Raw genomic sequence first — 20,393 nt, 5'->3', positions numbered from 1 at the left:
GAGGACCAGTCTTCCAATAGCTGCCCTGTTGGTTTGAGTTTCTCCTATATAAAGGAACGAGGTTGAAGTAGACTGGTGCTTGTCAAACATTTAATGAACATAAAAAAGCACACATGGGTTAACTGCAGATTCGGATTCAGTAGGTATGGAGTGGGGCCTTCGGTGGTGCACTTCTAACAAGCACTTAGAGGCGGTCTCAACGCTGCTAGACAGTGGGCTGTGCTCAGGAGTAGCGAGGGACCAGTTAATCTCCCTGGTCCCTCCCAGGTAAAGATGATCAGTTTCCAGCTTTGTTAGAGCTGGTTGGTAGTTGTGCGCTTCACGTTGAGAAGGCCCACGCTGGTCTTGGCATTCCAGTATTCTTACCATTCCTGCTCATGTGTTCCACCGGAAAGGGCAAAGTATACTCGGTGCCCTCCGATAGTGCTAGAGGAGACCTACTGTCTGCACTTTGTGTTTGATAGCTTGATCCATTTTCTTTTCTCAGACTGAAGCTAAATCCACTATCTAATGCATAATTAGCATCAGCCTTCAGGTTACATAGTTCTTTGTATGGCTTTTTGCCTTGGGTTTCCCCATTCCTTCATCTTACAGTAATGGTAGATTTATAACCGTCTTCATAACTATGATTAAATGTCTCAATTCTTTTGCTTTATGTGGCGTTCTTGGCCACTTAATTACACTACATTATATGGTATGTTGTTGCTGTCAGTGCAGTTGGATTGCATGGTGGATAGCATCTTTGGATATTTTGAAAAATGTTCCTATCATACAATTTGAGCTTGTAAACAGAAGTGCTGAGCATGCATAAATGCGCTTTAAGAAATTATTTCTTTATTACTGTTTAGTTGAACTGATGGTGACACTAAACATCAAGACTTTGATGTTTTATACCATATTCTTCCCCAGTAATTAACTGCACTAATGAAGTTAATTAGTGAGGAAGAATGCCGTATAAAACATCAAAGTCTTGATGTTTAATCACAGCTTAAAAAAGTTTTATACTCTTAGATTGCCAAACACATTCCAATTAGCCGAAGGAAGGTCAACATTTTGTTTTCTCTCTTCTGGTCTTGTAAGCTTTTCCTGACTCTTCTGGTTAATCACTGGTTACTTGAGCCTGAGTGTTAATCTACTAGGCAAGCTGGCAGTGGCATGTGGAGGGTGAAATACCATCCCACAAGCTATAACCCAGCGTATCTGAGAGATTCAGTCTCTGCAAAAGACAGTGAAGACTTCTTGTAACATGCTGATGGGGGAAAATTACTCAAGGAGTAATTTTTTTTGCTCTTATACTGTCTAATTTTAATTATTAATTTAAAGCCACTCCATTTTCCTATGTTACCCTTTTGAGCCACCTAACATCTGATAGACATATTTCCTTAGTGAACTTAGACTGCAAGACTGAGGAAACAGGTATGGTTTAAAGGGATAGGGTGTTAAGTGGGGCCCCTACAAAGTTGATTGTATGAATTCTTCAGTGACCAATAGTCAAGCAACGAGAACAAGAACTCCTCCTCAGGTCATTTCTCTGTTGTATGTGTTAGATCAGTTTTTATTCTTTTTGTTTTTTGTTTTTTGTTTTTTTTTAATTCAGCGGGGTTTGCAATGCATAATGTAATTCAGATAAGCAATTATTGTAATTGACCTTGGTGATGAGTATCCTTGGCTTTTACCACAGTTTACTTAATACCTGAGGATTGGCCAATTATCTCATAATGCCCACTTTATTGAGATTATTGTTTTAATTATGGCACTCAAAATACATCACTTTGTCAGCATCGTAGAGTCATGCATAGGAACACCACATTCACGCGTTCAGAAATGTGTAAAGAGCATGTATCCTCACCTTATGACATGATTGTGATGGGAGTTTTTTCTCTCTCCCAACTCCAGACTATGATTTTGAAATATGTTATTTCTTACCAGTCAAATGTGGGTCCTCTTGGCGAGAACAGCCACAGGGAGATCAAGTCTGGGATGCTATTGCTGTCTCTGAGCAAATTGTGCCTTCTGAAAGGGCTGGGGGTGACCTGGTATGAATAGGTAGGGGGTTTATTTGATTAGGAGTTCTAATTAACAGCAGTCACAGTGGCTGCTGATTATTTGAATATACCTTAAGTCCAAGGTTCTCAACTTTAGAGTCACTAGGGGACTTATAAAATTGCCCAGGGTCACTCTTCAGCCTGACTCCATGGCTAAGACAGGGCACAGGTGGCATGGTGTTGGTGTTGTTACTATCATCATCATCATTGTTTAAAGCTCCATGGGGGAGTCTGTCATGAAGTCAGGGTTGAGGACCACTGCCCAGTTGTTGACTTGTTCCCCACCAGCTTATCTCATCCTGTGACCCTCTCCCAGAGAAAGGACCCCTTTTGGTCCTTGCTACTCTGTGTTTTACTCTCCTCCTCTTTCTCTCAGACTTAGTAGCCTTCCCCCATGCTCAGTATCCCCTCTGTCCAGGTTTGGACCCCAGGCAGTGCTTACTCGTCCTTCCCATGCAGTACCTGGCCTCCCGCTCCTGTAGGAAGTCTCTGTAGGTAGATCCCATCTCCCCTGAAATGTACCCCTGTGCTCTTAGAACCGAGTTTCCTATTCATCACAGATAGAGGTCTTACCTTCCTTCTTTCTGAGTTTCTTTGAGTAAGGATCAGCATTTATGCTTTAGCATCTGTCTCAAGTATGTAGTATACCACTTTGTGGAAATGTAATTCTGGCTGATTAGATCAGTTGTGTGTGTGTGTGTGCACTCCCCGCCTCCCCCCTTCCCCATAAATCTGGAAGGAGGATGCCATTCACATGTGTCGCCGAGCACCTTAAGGTTAAGAGCATTCTTGTTGATACCTAGGAAAGAACAGGAGCCCTTTATTTTTCCAGTAGAAACCTATATCATAGTGAAGAATGAAGTATGTTGACACACTTGATTCCATTCTAATTACATGAATACACACTCCATTGTATGAAGTAAATCACCAGCTTCTATCTCTCCATCTCTCTCAAATCCATCCCCTTCTCTTCTCCAGCATCCCCTCCAGTCTGAGCCACCAGTGTCTCCCCTGGACTCTTGCTTCCCTTCTGTAGCTGTCTTAGCTGCAGGCCCAGTTAAGCCCTGCTAACTGTGTTAGTAGAAGTAGGGATACCAGATGTGATGCAAGCTCAGCTTTGATGATCTGAAGGAAAATTTTGTTCTAATTTTAGCATAATGCAAAGTTTATATTGTGCACTTAAGAGTATTGTTTTTATTTTTATTTTATTTTTATTTTTTTATTTTTTTATTAAAGGATTATTATTTTTGGTTTTTGTTTTTATTTTTAATTATCAAGGGTGGAGGGTAGTTAAGGAATAGCCTTTTCCGTTTTTAAGTGCCTTAACTTAAGTCTTACCTCTAACTGTGGCCCCGTCTAACCCAACTTTTCAAAGATCTCCTGAGTGATTTTTAGAGCGTGTGTCATCTCATCATTCCCTTCAGTGGCGCTTAGAATAAAACAGACTTCACTGTGGCCTGCCGAGCCCTGCACAGCCTGGCCCCTCCCTCCACCTAAAACTATCCACCCATGCACCTAGCCCTCCTGGACCTCCAGTGTCACTGTGGGCTCCTCCCCTTCAGAGCCTGTGCATTTGCTGTTCCCTCTGTCTGCAGCATTCTTCTCCTGGCTGTTCACATAGTTGGCTCCAGCTTTGGTGCTGCTGTCAGCCTGAATGTCATTGCTTTAAAGAGGCCGTCGTCCCTGGCCATGCTGTCAGTAGGCTCAGTTTTAGCATCCTGTTTATGTCCTTTATAACAGATTGTCACTTGCTCTGATTAGTTTTTCATTAATTTATTAATAATTATTTATTTTTGTGCTTTCTGAGGGCAGGGTGTTCATCTGCCCTTTAAACTGTGTACTGAGCCAGTGCCTTACAGCCCAGCAGAGGGGCTGACACAGAGTTGGTATTTAGTTCAGTAACTGACAATATTCCATATTCATGAGGATATTCATGGGTGTCCCCCCCCCACTCCATTAATCCTGATACCTCACTTACTTTAGAGTCATTTGTCAAGCTCTAGTGAAATTGGGGTTACAAGTTTAGACTTCATTCCGTTACCCCGACTGAACATCAGGTCAGAAGATATGCTTGACATGAATTCTGCAAATAAGGAGAAAGAGCAGAACTTCTGAAGAGAGCACTAAGCCAGCAGGGCAGGAAGATGCCCAAATTGGAGAATCTGCTGTCTGAAACATTTGAATCTGGACATGTAGTAGAGTAGCCTTTGCCCAGAACCTGAGAAACTGCCCATTACCGTCTTTCAAAGGCAGGCCAGTAGGAGACAGTACAGCAGCCCTTGGGGCGTCCTCTTGCCTGATTGGCTTGCTGGCGAAGGCTTGGCCTTTGACTTCTGGGGCATATTCCAGAAATAAGCATGAAAGAAGGGCCTGCCACTTCCTGTAGGTATCTTATTTAAATCTTCCTGATAATCTCATAGGACAGATACCTTTATTTTACAGGTATGAAAATTGAGGCCACAGGGGGTTAACTTGCCGAACTTGTACAGCTAATAAGTGCTGGAGCTGAGATTTGAAACCAGAGTACTCTTACTGTAGAGCTTGTGATTATTCATTCCATCCCCTTCCCTCCAAACTCTGAGGTGCTGTAAAACTGGTGCTGTACTTGCTTTGTGTCTGCAGTGTCTAACATCGCCAGTACAGAAGTAGCATTCAGCAAAAGTTGTAGGATTTTACTGGCATCACTACATGAGACTGTGTTTGCAAAGTCTTTTGTTGTTCTTTAGAAAGAGTCGTAAAGCCTCATTTTTTCATCCACCAGCTAGTATTGAAAGCACTTCTACAAAATCACTCTGTATCCCTTGGGTCTGGCTGACTCTCTCAGGGCTGCTAATGGCCTCTCTGACCCACTCTCCATTCCCAGTGCAAGTCCTTGGCTGTATGTTTTAGCAGACTTTTAGTGGCTCAAGGTCTGTGACATGACATTTGATTAATCCAGGACTGGTTGCTTTGGTGTACATACAAAGTTGTAGGACCTTCTGCATCTAATTCCTGTGCCCTGGATGCTTAGAAACCAAAAGACTAGCAAGAGGATAGACTGTTGGCTGTTAGCAGAGGGCAGCCTTGTGACTGGAAGCATGTGCCTGTGTGTGTGTGTGCACATGCACATGTGCATATATGAAGAGAGAGACAGAGTTGTACCTACACGTTGAATTACTTTCATCTTCGTCCATTCAATCAACAAGCACTTACTAGACTGCCCAAACATTACAAAGTGCAGGATTCCTTCAAGCCATATTTAGTATTAAATAGCAAAAACATACCACCAGACTAGTGTTCTTCCTTTTTAATAAAAGAGTGATTGATCAACTGGCATTCATCTCATTTCTCACTGTGGTGAGTGAAAGTATTTTCTTCCAGTCCATTTTCAGCATGCTGCTATTACCGCCCCATTTAGCTGGATGCCAAATTGCAGTTGGCTCCATTCATTCCTGTTTACCCGAGTAGCACTGTAGTGATTAAATGTCACTGGGTACACTGAGTATACAAAAGTAATTAACCTGAAAGGACATGTTAGAATAAGGGTCAGCAACCTCTCTAGCCCACAGTGCCACCAGCAAAGCTTAGTATTGACAGAGGTGTTGTTGGCAGGACAGGGGCCAGGTAAGGGGTGAGAGAGAAAGAAAAAGGAAAGGCCAGAGAAGCAGAGCAACAGACCAGCACTCACAATTGTTGGGGGTGGCAAGTAGACAGCTCTGAGACATGTTCTGTAGTTCCTAATAATTTCGCTCTTTGACCTATGATTGAAGGGCTGGGGCGGAGGAGGGCAGGGGCGGGGAATTAGTGAACTGACTCCCCTTTTAACATCTCACTGCTGGTTAGTGGAAATGCTCTTTCTTGGTTAGACCAGACTGATCTTGCTTGGCACACACTTGGTGAGTCAACTTGTTCTTCCGGTGTTTTCTATATTTTGTCAACCCTACATCTTTACAACTACTTGTCAAATGAAAGCTGCTGTTCAAAATCATTTCTTTGGAAAGATTTAAAATTGTGTCTCTAAGTATCTGCATCTTGTTTGTTTTCATTCCTCAGTATACTGAAGTCACTATGTTAAATTGATTGATATTAATGCTTTATGTTGCTTTACATACTAAAAATTTGTCCTCTGTGACTTAACAATCAGCCATTGTAAAGCTCTTTTCTTAAAACCAAAACAAACAGGTATTATCTCTGTCTGCTCTACATTGGGCTTTTTCTTTCTTCACCTGTGTGTGGTGACTTACTATCCAGGGGGGGGAAAAAAAGAAATGTGAGTAATGAGGGATTTTTTTCCTCCTTTTTACCACATACCTCCTTGGGAGATAAACATTTCTAGGAGATCCCCAGGGATCATTCTTGTCGAAATGAGCCGCCACAGAAAAACTGCTGATGCCTGCATTCTTCATGTGGTCGGTCTGTCAGGCAGCATTCACTTAAATCCTGCCTTTCCAGTGGTCAGACCTGAGTAAGATTTGTTTCTCCCTGGTCACAGACAGGTGATGAGTACATGATGAAAGATGAAGGAGAGCCAGTTGAAAAATGTCTCCCTTATGTGGAAGATTTATCTCTTTTAGAATAAGAAAAATTGGTGGCCTTGATACATTTATGCACCAACAAATGTTTCTTGTGTGTCCACCCAGAGGTCAGATCCTGGCACTGACCTTGGGGGAGGGGGCCTGTGCCTTTGCTAGTGGAGAACAAAGGTACCACCTTTGACCCTCGCTTCCACCTGGCATCATTCTGACCCATGTTCCAGTTTTAATTTTTGCACTGTTGCTGCTCAGTGTCTCTTCAGCATAGTCCTGAAAATTGACTTGTCACTGTATCACTTTCAAAATTACAATTTTTGACTTTTGAAGGCTGCCTTCTTCCTTTGGTGTGCCTGCACTCGCTGCTGCCCCCACCCACACTCCCCAAATGCAGCTGTTCTTCTGACTCTGGCAGTCATTAATACTGAGTGCTGAGAATACAAAGAAATAAGGCAAGCTCATGCCTTTTAGGATTGCATAGCCTCTACTCTCACTATAATGAAAATAACATGGGAGCAGGTCAGATGTTTGCTTAAGTGTTGATGTGTGAGCAGATCAAGTTTTGTATTCACTCATATATTCAGCAGCCAGTAATTGAAGCACCAAACCAAGTGGATGGTCTCTGCCTTTGTGGAACTTCTAGTCAAGTAGAAGAGACAAGAAAATAATCAAAATAATGGCCTTGATACAGATGCTAGGAAGGAAGTAAATAAGGTGTTTCCAGGAGAGATCTTCTTGGATAATGTCACCGACAAGACCTTTCTGAGAAAGTGGCATTTAAACTCAGACATAAAAGGTGAAAACTGCTAGCCACTCAGAGGCTGGGGACAAGTTCTTGGCAGAGGCTTACTCTGAGGGATGAAAGAGAGTATGCGGTGTCCAGCATCCTGACAAAGAGACTCTGAACTCAGATTGGAGAAAGTAGACAGCAGCCAGGTCAGGCCTGTACTTCTGTAAAGTGCCAGATGCTTGTATTAAGGGGCGTGATTCCTGTTGTGCCCTTAGCTTCTTTGAAGCCTGTGTCATCCAGTGTAGTAGCCACAAGCCACATGTGGCCATTAAGCCCTGGAAATGTGGCCAGGCCAAATCTAGATGTGCTGCAAATGCAAAATACGTGCCAGATTTTAAAGACCAACTACTTAAAAAAAAAAAAAATCATGTAAAATGTCTCACGAATAATTTTGATATTGATTGTATGTTGATATATTTTTAGATTCAGTGGCTTAAATAAATATATGACTAAAATTAATTGTACTGTTTCTTTTCAATTTTAAAATCTGGCTAACTAGAAAAATTTTAAATTCATATGTGGCTCATGTTAGATTTCTGTTAGTTCTGTTCTAGAGCACAAGCTTTTGTGTTTTAATGAAGAACTTTAAGACCAAATCGGCCAAGTGATCACTGAAAAACAGTTTTTGCCATATTGAGGGGGTATGAAGAAGACCTGGAGTTTCTCATTAGCCATCTCATAACTGTTAGGCAGCATACCTTTAAATTGATACACTGTTGTTTCCTTCTGTGTTCCTGCTGAATTACCCTCGATATTGTAGACTATATTTGCATACATAATATGTAAGAATATATATGAGGCTCTGTGGAGTTAACATTCTTTGGAAGAAAAAAATGTTTAGCCTTTCAAATAGATGAAAACAGTTTACTGGAAAAAATAGCAACATGAAAAGACTTTCTTTACCAATAAATTTTAATAGTTACTAAAATGAGGAATCTGGTCCATTAAGATAGAGCTTGCCAAGTCTTCAAGCTGAGTCACTTATTTCTTCCAAGCAGCTACTCTACTTCAGCTTCTTTCAAAGCAGCTGTTAGAAGTATGTTGATATTTTGATTCAACAACAGAACACAGTGCAAGTATAAGTCTAAAAGTCAATTCACCTTCCCAGAAAATTAGTGAAGGAAATTTTTGCCAGTTCCCCCCTTTTGTTTTTAGGGTGTTCAAACTCTGGAAACATGTCCTACTTGTTAGTGAAACTTAGTAACATTGATTATAAGGTAGTTGGTGAATGAATGATATAGGATTTATTATATGGGTGCTATACCCAAAAAAAAAAAAAAATCCCAGAAGAGGGTGGCAGGTGCATGTGACTTCACTTTACAAAGTGCATACAAGATTAATAGAGTCTCAGGCAGCCTGGGTGGCTCAGCGGTTTGGTGCTACCTTCGGCCCAGGCTGTGATCCTGGAGACCCGGGATCGAGTCCCACATCGGGGTCCCTGCATGGAGCCTGCTTCTCCCTCTGCCTGTGTCTCTCATGAATAAATAAATAAAATCTTAAAAAAAAAAAAAAGATTAATAGAGTCTCTGTTACTGAGGGAAGGGGAATTCCTGGTGGAGGACAAATACATGTAGGGATGTTAGGTCTTGTGAACTTTGAGAAGGTCCATTGGATTGAAGGGCATGCAGTGGCTTTGGGGTACTTAGCTGGGTTAAAAGATGGGACTTCTCTACACTCTCTGAGGGCTCACTTCTCCATCAGTACTAAGGGGGGATATACCTGTCCTTTCTTGTTCTGCCAGTTACTTGCTCACATGACCCACAGTTCCGACCACAAGCAGAGTGACTATCAGGAGAGGGAAGCTAAGGTGCCTGCACAAGGATCAGACCTGTTATCTTTGATGTCAAAGCATTGTGTTCCAGCAGCTCAGCTGGCCAGCTAAAGTAACTGTATTTAATGAAATTTCTGGGGCGGAGCCAACAGCTTTTATTCCAGGAAGAGGAAATAACAGTCAAGAAACCCCAGGAGGACATTAAGATAATGTTCTAATTTAAAATCAATTTTATTGATACTTTATAAATTATTATAGCATTTTATCCTGACCAAGTAATGCATAATGCTGAGGCCATGGAAACAAAACATGAATGGCTGAATATTGAAGTGCTGTAGATTTTACTCCACAAAGCAAAAAAATATGTAGGACTTTTGTATTCTAAGTATTTTTAACTCATGGAGACTTCTGGAGGGCAAGGTGTAGATTTCATTCATCTTTGTATTACTGTACTTCAGTGGGTATTCAGTAAAAACCTGTTGAAAGGGCCTGTGAGTAGACGGAGATTGTGTGGTGGTTTCACATGAGCATAGGAGTCACAGCTCTCTCCTTCATCTTTGTAGCAGCTTTCTCAGCAAGTATTCCAGTTAGCTTCGTTTTGCCCACTGGGGAACTGGAAGCTTAGAGAAGTTCATTAACTTGTCCAAGGTCACACAGTCCACCGTTGTGGATATGGCCTCTCTACTTCATCATTATTCTGTTAGTTCCTCTTGTTTTGATTATCTGCCGGAGAAATTTATCTTGGTCCAGGTATCTCTTACCAGGAGAAAAGCAAAAAGACAAAAACAACAATAGAACATTTTGAAGAACGTATTGTTCATGACATGCTGTAGAAGGTAAAACATTTATTAAGAACAGACTTGTTACTTTACATGGAGATTATATTTTAACAAGGACAGATCTTCAGAAAGTCCCAGTCATTTTTGAAGGTGAATTTTGATTTATGTTAATTTGGAAAAAGCAAGTTCTGTGAGGGTTATATACAGATTGTGTTTTTAATGACTTCCTTAATCAAGCAGGTTATTTTAAAAAAGTCTTATTGTAATGAGCAGTAAACTGACACCAGTGACTGGCTCAGAGCCCTACCATATTCAGGTTTTTCACCATAGGCATGCTATAATTTTTAAACTAATTTACCTAAATTTGCATGTGTTATGAGTCTGTATGTAAGATGTGTATATTTTAGCCAAATAATTTTTATTTTTTAACTTTTCCCAATTGAGGATTACTTTCCCCATCTCTGCTGGTTGTTTTTTAAATAGGTGGAATAGCAAATGTTAAAGTGTTTTATTAACTCTGAAGAACTGTATGTATGGAAATACAAACATTTTGTGTAATACTGTACAATAAAACTTCCATCAGAAATGCACTGGGATATGGTACTATGTTTGACATATATAAGTTTATTCAGGATGTTACTTTACTTCAGAACTTATTGAAAGTGTTTCATAACTCTAAAATGCTTTGAGGGTTAGTGAACATACTGACCCTAGGGTGACTCATGATTGTAGGGCTCCTCCTACTGAAGGTCCTTCTGCATACGAAGGAGAGGGGCTGCGTCCCTGCTGAGTTCCCGCAGTACTTTGGCCTTTCTGCATTCAAGAGAGTCAAAAAGTATTAATTTCTGTTTTAGTCCTCTGTTGTTGTTCTTACAGAGGAAATGATGCTTGAGGACTTTAGTTATGGCATCAGTGAAGGGTCAACAGGCCCCTTGAGCCTGCCTTCTCCATCCTTCCTTCCCCCAATGCCATTAACAGACTCCCTTTGAATTGTCCTTGACCCAAACTAATTCCTATACTGAATGAACTACAGTTCAACTAGCAGTATAATTTATCTTCTAAAACGGGGCTGGTTTTGAGAGTAAAATAGGCCTGCACACCAGTAGTAAAGTGGGGGCAAAACCCTAGCCAAGTTTTCGTGGTACTTTTTGCCCTGTCATTATCCCCTTTATCTGTTTGAAAGTGGATTTACCCTTGGGTACCAAGTAGATGGGGTATTTGAAGGCTGATGAACAAACAGACCATAACAAATGAGTTTTAGAGTTTTTGATCATGGTTGTCCAACCTTTCCTTCTCGTTGGACTCTCCTAAGTGGGCGGAGACATATGAACAGTGCACTTAGACGAATGGCAAGCAAAATTAGCTTGATGTGCATTTGAAATCAAATTAAAAAGTCCAATATAGAGGTGGTATTTATAGTCCTGCCTGCAGTATTGAACCAAAACCTTATTGTGTTGAAAGGACATGTGTTTTGGTTAATAGCAGCCTATTGAAACCCTATCATTATGGACCATCTGTATATCGGTGCTGAGGGGTAGTGCTACACAGATGCTGAGAATGGTCCTTATGTGAGGCTGAAAATAGACAATCCACACTAGCTCTGTAGTAAATAGCGTGCAGTGCTGAGTGCTGTTGCAGAGGGGCTCAGTTACCTGTCTGCGACTGTGCCTTACTCTACTTTATGGAGATTCTTTCACCTGGTCCTCAAAGCAGCTCAGGGAGGATGTGGGTGGGGTGTTCTTGTCTCAGACTACAGAGACTGAGACTGAGCAATATCCCCAAGGCTACACAGCTATTAAGTGGAAAACTAGACTCAAATCCAGACAGGCAGTCTGACTCCAGACAGATGCTGTTGCCTGCTAGTAAAATCTGTGCTACCTGTTATTAAAATTAGCTAATTGTAACAACACTACCTCTTGTTTTTTTGAGGGGGCGGGGGTATACTTTACAGAACTCTTCGTCATAATGGTCATCTTTGATCTTGAGGTGGCAGAGGAATGAAGGTGAAGGGCAGAGCCATCTGTTTCAATTGCCGGAGGTGTCCATTTTCCATCTGACTTGGTCAATAACCTTAGTAGAGTCTTGGTTGGATTTCAAACTAGGATCTAGAATTTTCTCATTTGGAGATAAAATATGATTTGCATTGTTAGGAGTAACTCCTTTAAAGCTTATCTTTTGCTTCCAAAGCAATTGGGATTTCCATATAATAAGACTCAAATTTTTATTATCTGTCCCCTAGTCTTTCCTTTTTTGCCCTCATCCTTTTCTTTTATTAAACATCTACTTTGTTCTTTCTACTATCCCAATAATATGTTTCATTTTTAAAGATACAGAGCTTTTTAGTAAACATTTGCATTTGAGGTCGTTTGACTTCTCTTGATTGGTCACCGCTTCTGATTGTTAGGGCGCTCCATTCTTAATGACTTTGCCAATATAGTCACATGGTCAGACTGTAATGAGAAAATATTTCTAAGTTTGTAGATTTATACAGAGTCATGATGCAGCTCCGTTAAGTTTGCTGTGGCGTAAGCTAGGGAAATACCTAAGGTAGGTAAGCTTTTAAAATAATGACAGAAATAAAAATATTTTCTAGTAAAACCAGACTTTGTCTTTAAAAGGATTTACTTAATTCCTCCTGTTCACATGCTCAGCAAAAAATCCAAGTGGCCTTCCAGTGGCAGAATGGTGGACTTGTAAGATTCATGATGAGAGTCTGTGCCAAGTCCAATTTGATTCCAGAGCAATTATGTTATTAGAACATTGCTGATTGCCCCAGTGCCCATTGTGTAGCTTAACCTTTAAATGCTAGTGATAATTAACTACTTTATCATTCTCCCAGGAAACTCCAACATATAACTCTGTCTGCAATAAAATTTCACAAATAAAATACTGCCCACAGAGCCAGAAACAGCCAGTTAAGAAAAGTAAAGCTGTTTGTGCATGTGTATCAATAAGCAAGCATAAAGATTTAAATAAATAAGCATTACCATTTAGTGTTAATTTTTGAGAAAGTGTCTTACAGTCGTTCATAAATCAGTTTTTCCTTTTGGACAAAGTGGAAATAACTTTCATTAGAGTATCTTAGAATCACAGGGCTCAGATTGTTGTTAATGATAAACACATACAGGTTTCTTTTTGTAAAATATCAAATGAGTAGGATGAAGGCATGTGGAAGTAGGTGAGGGAGTAGAGGTGAGAAAGAGGCACAGCTCCTAGGCTGTGCTTTCTGAAGGGCAGCACTACTCAGATATTACTGTAACAAATGGTTTCTTGTGTAGCTGTTCAGCCTAGTGGTCTGCTGGAAGGGAGTGTATCATATGAATTTTTGGTCAAGGTTGAGGAGTACAAAGGGATGTTTGCTCATTTATGTTCAAAAACATTACTGGGCAGTTCTCTGCTGCTCGCTGTGCCGAGGGCCCCCACCCCAGGTAACCCACAGCCTGGAGTGGGAAGTGGCCTTGTAAACAAATAGCCACATATCGATTGCGAGCGCTCTACTCACTGGGTGAACAAAGTGTTGAGGGAACAAGGAGGAATTGAGTGATTAATTCTGCTTGACAGCATCTGCGTGAGCTTTAAAAGGTGACATGAGATCCAGTCCTTAAGAATATGGGTTTCAACACAAAGATACTGAGGGGAAATGGGAATTCTTCTAGGCCAGGAAAAAAGGCTACAGATGCAAGGAAAATGCACAGAGCCCTGAGCTCTAAGGCCAGGGCTGTGGGTGAGGGCGGGGAGTGATGAAGGGCTTCGCAGAGAAGGCCACGCCCAGAAATTTGGACATTTTTTCCTTAAGGACGGTGAGAAACCATTTGTTGTTTTTAAAGAAGAGTGAGAAGTGGTCGAATCTCTCTTTTGGGAAATACGAACCCTAGAAATGTGGAGGAGAGACTGGAGAGGGGGACACTAGATATGGGGTTCTGACATCAAATATGGTAGGTAGTGGCTCACAGGTGATGTTTGCAAGGATGATTTCCATGCAGTAATGGTCACAAAAACCTGGTCACAGTGTGAAAGCAAAGCAGAAGCATTGAACCATGTCTGATGGCTTGGGAGTGAGGATTGGAACTCAACTGGGATACATGAAAATGAAGCAGCAGTCCAATTTAAAAAATTGTTCAGCTTCGGTCTTTAGCCTTGACTGAATGACATCTGCCATCGTTTCTACCATTAAGCTTAAGGGCGAATGAGTAGGGTTAGCCACAGGGTTTGGTGCCTCTGACTTAGAGTATTCACTGAAGACTGAGAGAATAGTACAGGAAGGAAGCCTTTGGAGGTACCCAGCCCTTCATTGGGAACCAACTCCTTTGTCCTTCCCATCTTCCCCTGCCACCAAACTCCTACCCCCTCCTTCCATCCTTTGGAGCTGGTGGTGGGGTTGCCATCACCACAGGTGACCACTAGGGGGTGGTGTCTTGGTAGCGATGTAGACCCAGCATGGAAAAAGAAAAGTTTATTGGTTTTCCTCTAACAATGGGCTTCGAAAGTTTAGCCACAAAAGAAAATGTGGCATTAAGGTTCAGTGGAAGTGAAAGGGGATAGAGAGCCAAAAGTTCTGGCTATCACTCTGCCTCCCATAGTTAATTTAAAAGCCGTTGTGAATGTTGTGTATCTTCATAAATGTTAATTATTACCATCAGACTAAGATAAAGGAAAAAAAGTACAAGGGCTTAATTTTCCATGAGAAGAGTACAGTTATCAGTGAGGAAGAGCTTTACGGAACAGTTTCCTGAATTGATTTAGATGCAAGGCAAAGATATCCTGGTGGTGATTGTTTGCTCTTCCTATAACTTGTTTTCCCATATCCCAGGTGTTCTTTCCACTGCCCAGCCTGGGTTAATTTAGCACTCAGAGCCCCATGCTGGTGCCCTGCTGAGAGGGACTGGGCCTCTCTGGCCTTTATGAGCCACCCTCCACAGGTCAGCCCTGCTACCTCCCCACACCTCACCTTACTGTCAGGTGGGCTCCTGTTTGGTCTGTCTGGAACGGAGTCATTAGCCAGTTCATAAGGTTGCTTTCAGGTTTCGTTGATGCTTTCTTCACGATTCTTTACTTGTTATTTTAAGCTCTTGTACTGTCTGAATGTGCCCAGTAGTAATCACCTTGGCTTCTGTGGTAGACAGACTCCTTTTCTGTACTTCAGTGTTTGTTTTCAGCATGTAGGCCTCCTCCAGTTGGGAACTCTCTGGAAGAGCAGAGATGACAGACCTCTCCTGCCTGTATGGTTGGTTCGTTCCCAGCTGTGATCCCAAGAAGGAGTGACTGTCTTTCTCAGTTGCCTGGTCCTAATGGAGTTCTAGGGTTTCCAGAGATACAAAGGAGCCAGCTCATGAAAACTGTAGGAGTCAGAAAAGGACTAGAGTGAATTTTTGCAGGCATTTTGTTTTTGTGATTTTTATTTGCGACTCTCAACTCTCATAACCTTAAAACAAGGGACTTAGCAAAATTACATAAATATGACCTTTGTGTCACATGATCACCATTTTGGGGTTGTTTAAATTCAAGAGTACCTCTCTTCCTTTTTCTTTGTAGAATTACTAGTTTTTCTCAAGATGGATTCTAATATATTCTTTGTACAGGCTTAAGTTACTGGTTTCCCATCACCCAGCAAACTGGGGCCCCCAGGGGGGCAGGGGCTCACCTTTTCTTTCCTTCCATTTTCTCTTCTATCTGCTTCCTTTCTCACTGCTTTCAAGCTACCGCCCCAGTGTAATCTACATCTCCTTGGGACCAGACCCATTCGGTCTTCTGAATTTGCTGTTCTTTGCCTCCTTTTTTATTCCTTGGCTCCCTCCGTCCTGTCTTCATTTCTTCTTTCCTGTTGGTTCCTTTTTCCCCCCTTCATCCCCTTGTCCCTGTTTCCCCTTGGTTTCCTGCTGAGCCTCCTTTGCCTCTTTCTTTCACCTCCACTGTTCCCTCCTGTCTCCTCCTAACAATTTTACAGGTGCGCACTAATGAACAAAAGGGACATTAGATCTGCACAACTCACTGTGAAGTGGATGGTCATTCCTCAACCCTGCTTTCTTTTTGAATTACAGAGCTCTTCGGTATCCCCGTCGGCCAGTTTCCGAGGTGCCGAGAAGCACAGAAACTCCACAGACTACTCCTCTGACAGCAAAAAGCAGAAAACTGAAGAAAAGGAAATTGCAGCTCGTTACGTAAGTTCATTCATCTTTGCTTTGGGGGAAACCAGTTTACTCTGCTTTTTATCAGCAGCCGTTTTATGACTATTACCAACTAGAATTAGACCAGAGGAGAAAAAAAATAGTGACCGTGTGTAGAACTGTGTGTCACTTGGCTAGCTACAGCCTCTGTGTGCAGGGCAGCACGCACGTGTACATGAGTCAGAGCACAGTGCTCTGTCTGGCCGCCAATAGAAGACATTGTAGGGCTTTCATAGTACTGTTTCTAGAGATGCATTTGCTTCCCTCTCTGTATTTCAAGGTGCTTGAATTTCCTGCAGTCAACTAGAAATGTTAAGGAAAATGTAAAATCCTAGCCTGTTAAAATGTCTAAAAGGAATTTGCGCTGAGGGGTAAAGCAAGTAGAGTATAACTTGCAGAGGCATCCAGATGTGTCCCTAGCATGGGTTGAAGCTTATTTCCCTTCAGTGACTGACCCTTCAAGTCATAGAGTGAAGGAAGCCAGCTGGGTGGGACTGGGGTGGATGCAGCCAGGGCCTGCTCTGCTCCCTGTGGTGGTGCCCTGCAGGACTGCAGGCCTCAAGAAAAAAAAGGAAAAAAAAAAAAAAAAAAGAAAGAAAGAAAGAAAGTTTGGATTTTTTTTTTTTTTTTTTTTGAAAGTTTGGATTTTCGTGTGAAACCTCCCAATCTTAAAATGCTGGCTACTTACCCAGTCTTTTAAACTGAGAGAACGCACATCACACCTGACAGTAGGCTGGATTTAGCCTGGATGTGCCAGCTTCCACTAGCTTTGGAGTAGCAAGCCATAAGCTTCAGTTTTTTAAACTGTAAAGTGGAATCATCATATTACTTACCTTAAAAATCATCATGAGGATTAAAGAACAGAGTACATTGTAAAGTGTTTAGCACTCTTGGGTGCAGTTCATTTTTATAAGAGGTGAGGAATTAACCTGAATTTATCTGGGGTAAATCTGGCCTTTGTACGTGTGTATGCATGCATGTGCTAGGGGAGGAGGTAATGCTTGTCAATTGTTGATGCAGGACAGCGATGGAGAGAAGAGTGATGACAATTTGGTGGTTGACGTTTCCAATGAGGTACGTTTTATGGCTTGTTCAGCTTCTTGCTCTTACCACTATAACAATGACTAGTGTCCACACAGTATTCAGAATGTGTGCGCTCCGTTTCCAAAGGGACCCACTTTTTATTTACCTGAAATTTATGTATTTATTATTGATCCTTTTTATATTGCTATTCTTTTCTATAAAAATACAAGTGTGTTTTGCTATCACCATGAATGCACACCAGATATATGTGGTCAGCCTTCAGATCTCATTGACAAGTGACCTGTATATTTGTAGGGTTTTGATTTTTGTTTTTGAAGAAGTACAGCTGACCCTTGAACAATGGTAGGGAGGGCAGTTTTAGGGCACTAACCTCCTACAAAGTTGAAAATCCTCATGTAATCCCCCTCCCCCCCACTTCTTTAAGTATAATTGACACACAATGTTACATTAGTTTCAGGTGTACAACATAGTGATTCAGCAAGTATGCCCATTGTGCTGCCACATATAACTTTCGACTCCCCCAAAACTTAACTACTAACAGCCTACTTTTGACCTAAAGCCTTACAGATAACATTAACAGTCAGGAACAGGTATTTTGTATGTTATATGTATTACTGTATTCTTAAAATAAAGAAAGCTAGAGAAAACATGTTGAAAAGAACATGATCTTCCTAAGATCATAAGGCAGAGAAGATACAATTTACAGTACTGTAGCATATTTATAAAAAAAATCTGCATATAAATGGAACCGCACAGATCTAACCCATGTCCTTCAAGGATTAGCTGTGCTGTAAATATTGCATTCTACCAAATATTTTCTTTAGCAATTCGGTGAATCTTTTATTATCGATTACAGAGCATTCATTTTGCACTTCTTTGTGCTTTCCGCACTCAAGTATTCTAGCATTGTGAGTGTGCTGTGCTGCATTACTGCCCTTGCTGTTTCCCTGTAGGACCCATCTTCCCCTCGGGGGAGTCCAGCACACTCCCCCAGAGAGAACGGCCTGGACAAGGCGCGCCTGCTCAAGAAAGACGCCCCTATCAGCCCAGCCTCCATTGCGTCCTCCAGCAGCACCCCTTCCTCCAAATCCAAAGAACTTAGCCTTGTAAGCTGCTCTTCATCCTCTTTCTTAGCGTGGCCTGTTTCAAGATGCTTGGCTTTGATTATTTGGTAAATTTGGTATTTTTCACATTTTTCTACAAGGACTCTTAATTCCAAATATACTTAGATGTTCAATATTCGAGCTTAATTGACAAAAGTACTTTGGGAACAGGATGGGTTTACTGACTTACTGGTGATAGATGTTTGTTTCATGAGTCTTTTTGCAAGGATAGGGGAGGGATATGGGGAAATTGAGCGAAACGTGTCTCAGCAAAGATGAAGAAATACACACCAGGCTTACAGAGATGGTTTTGTCACCTATGGTTTATGGTAAATTTAGTTTTCGACTGGGATGTGATTTCGTTGCTAGCTTTGTTTGAATTACCAAGCTATATATGACTGCAATAATTTTCCCTTCCTGTCTAACAAGTAATCTGTCATTTACAAAAGTCTTCCTTGACTCACACCACAAATCACAAATGCAAAAATGAAACTGCTTGCAAGTCAGGATAATCTCCCCATATCCCCTTCTTCTGTGGCTGTGTAGTTAATTGCATTTTTTGTGTGTATGTCTTCCTTTTTCTTCGCCAGTTATTTCCTTGTAACATAACATTAAAAAAAAAGACAAATTCAGTTTTCATATAGTCTTCTGAATTTGCAACTGAAGGAAAGAAAGTTCCTTAGGTTGTCTGCAAATTAGGGGGATGTGTCTGGAACAGAGGTACATTAGGTTTTTTTTCTGTTCTCTTTTGGCCTTCTGGTCTTGTATTGGCATCTCCTCTCTACTGATCTCTGTGATGATTTAGGCGTGGATCTGTTCTAATGGGACCTGTTAACCAGGAAACCTCTTGTGACATGAACAGTCCATCAGAAACCCAGCTCAAGCAGCCTTAAATCAAAGCAACCAGCAAGTGTTTGGTCATAGGACATCATGATTATCAGCCTCTGTCTGACTCATACCAGTTTCCTGGAAATCATCTTCTCTACTCTAGATTCTACTTTAGTTTATACCCTCCTGAACTGAACGTTGGTTTTGTGCTCTCAGGGATCTGTTTGTTGGTTGGTTGGTTGGTTCTTTTTAATTTTAAAACTAAAGGCCCAACCTGAGGAACTTTTCCATTTCTTTCTCTTTTCCTTTTGACTTGCCTTTTTAAAAACGTTTAACATCATTGTAAAAACTGTATTCTCATTGCCACTGTATTCTCTTCTATCTCTTATTAGAATGAAAAATCTACTACTCCTGTTTCAAAGTCCAATACCCCTACTCCGCGAACTGATGCACCCACCCCAGGCAGTACCTCCACCCCCGGATTGCGGCCTGTGCCTGGAAAGCCAGCAGGAGTCGACCCTTTGGGTTAGTAAGAAGAGTTTTCTGCACTTTTTTAAAGAAGTAAAGCAATGCAAATAGTGCCATACCTTAAGAGTAGTAATAACCCACATCAAAAGTCTGTTAAGAGTTATTTAACCTGAGCATATTACAATAAGCGAATTTGAGCACTGGATCCTGTTTTTTAAAGGTATATTTTAATGTCTTACTTCCTTATTATTTCCTGTGTTCTTGTTTTTTCTCTTCTCTCCTTCTGTTTTGCTCTGTAGCCTCAAGCCTGAGGACCCCAATGGCAGTCCCTTGTCCATATCCAACCCCGTTTGGGATCGTGCCCCATGCTGGGATGAATGGCGAGCTGACCAGCCCCGGCGCCGCCTACGCAGGACTGCACAATATTTCCCCTCAGATGAGTGCAGCCGCTGCCGCTGCTGCTGCTGCCGCCGCCTACGGGAGATCACCAGTGGTATGTTCATGGGTCTTCGTGAAATCAAACCATTCCATGGCTTCTGGGATGGTCAGACGTGTATTTGAACGTAGGGACCCATCATATCTGCAAATTAAACTACATGCAGTTATACTGTGAGATCCATTGCCTTTTCTAAGGTGAGGAAATGTCCTTGATATTTTAGGTTTCCTTTTAACTTTAAACCTACAAGAATAGAGCAAATAGTAATGAATGTAGTGAACCCTGTTTCCATCATAAACTTGAAAAAATTATACAAGTTATTTTTTTCATGTATGTTCCACCCCCCAGGATGTTACCACTAAAATTGTAAACATCCTATTTTTTCATCGGTTGATACTTTCGTATGTATATTTCTAAATTTAAAGTCTGTGTTCTCCCAGTATTTAGAGAGGTATTG

At 41.4% G+C, this 20,393-nt stretch overlaps 1 protein-coding gene across 14 annotated transcripts in view; it reads left to right on the top strand.

Annotated features, from left to right (window-relative positions):
• Positions 1 to 20,393, top strand: part of LOC144318745 (transducin-like enhancer protein 4) — a 142,065-nt gene that overhangs the window by 104,514 nt on the left and 17,158 nt on the right. For 11 of the 14 annotated variants that reach the window (XM_077906023.1, XM_077906014.1, XM_077906066.1 and 8 more), the window contains 5 exons: positions 15,932 to 16,051; positions 17,078 to 17,131; positions 18,055 to 18,207; positions 19,425 to 19,557; positions 19,800 to 19,993. In XM_077906023.1, the coding sequence (XP_077762149.1) occupies positions 15,932 to 16,051; positions 17,078 to 17,131; positions 18,055 to 18,207; positions 19,425 to 19,557; positions 19,800 to 19,993 (654 nt within the window). The remainder of the gene's footprint in view (positions 1 to 15,931; positions 16,052 to 17,077; positions 17,132 to 18,054; positions 18,208 to 19,424; positions 19,558 to 19,799; positions 19,994 to 20,393) is intronic. The other 3 variants (XM_077906085.1, XM_077906075.1, XM_077906093.1) reach the window with 1 other exon arrangement.

The sequence above is a fragment of the Canis aureus genome, chromosome 1 (genome assembly GCF_053574225.1).
Source record: "Canis aureus isolate CA01 chromosome 1, VMU_Caureus_v.1.0, whole genome shotgun sequence".
Classification (NCBI taxonomy): domain Eukaryota; kingdom Metazoa; phylum Chordata; class Mammalia; order Carnivora; family Canidae; genus Canis; species Canis aureus.
The sequence above is the reverse complement of the archived record's forward strand: the minus strand, read 5'-3'. Positions and strand labels throughout refer to the sequence as shown.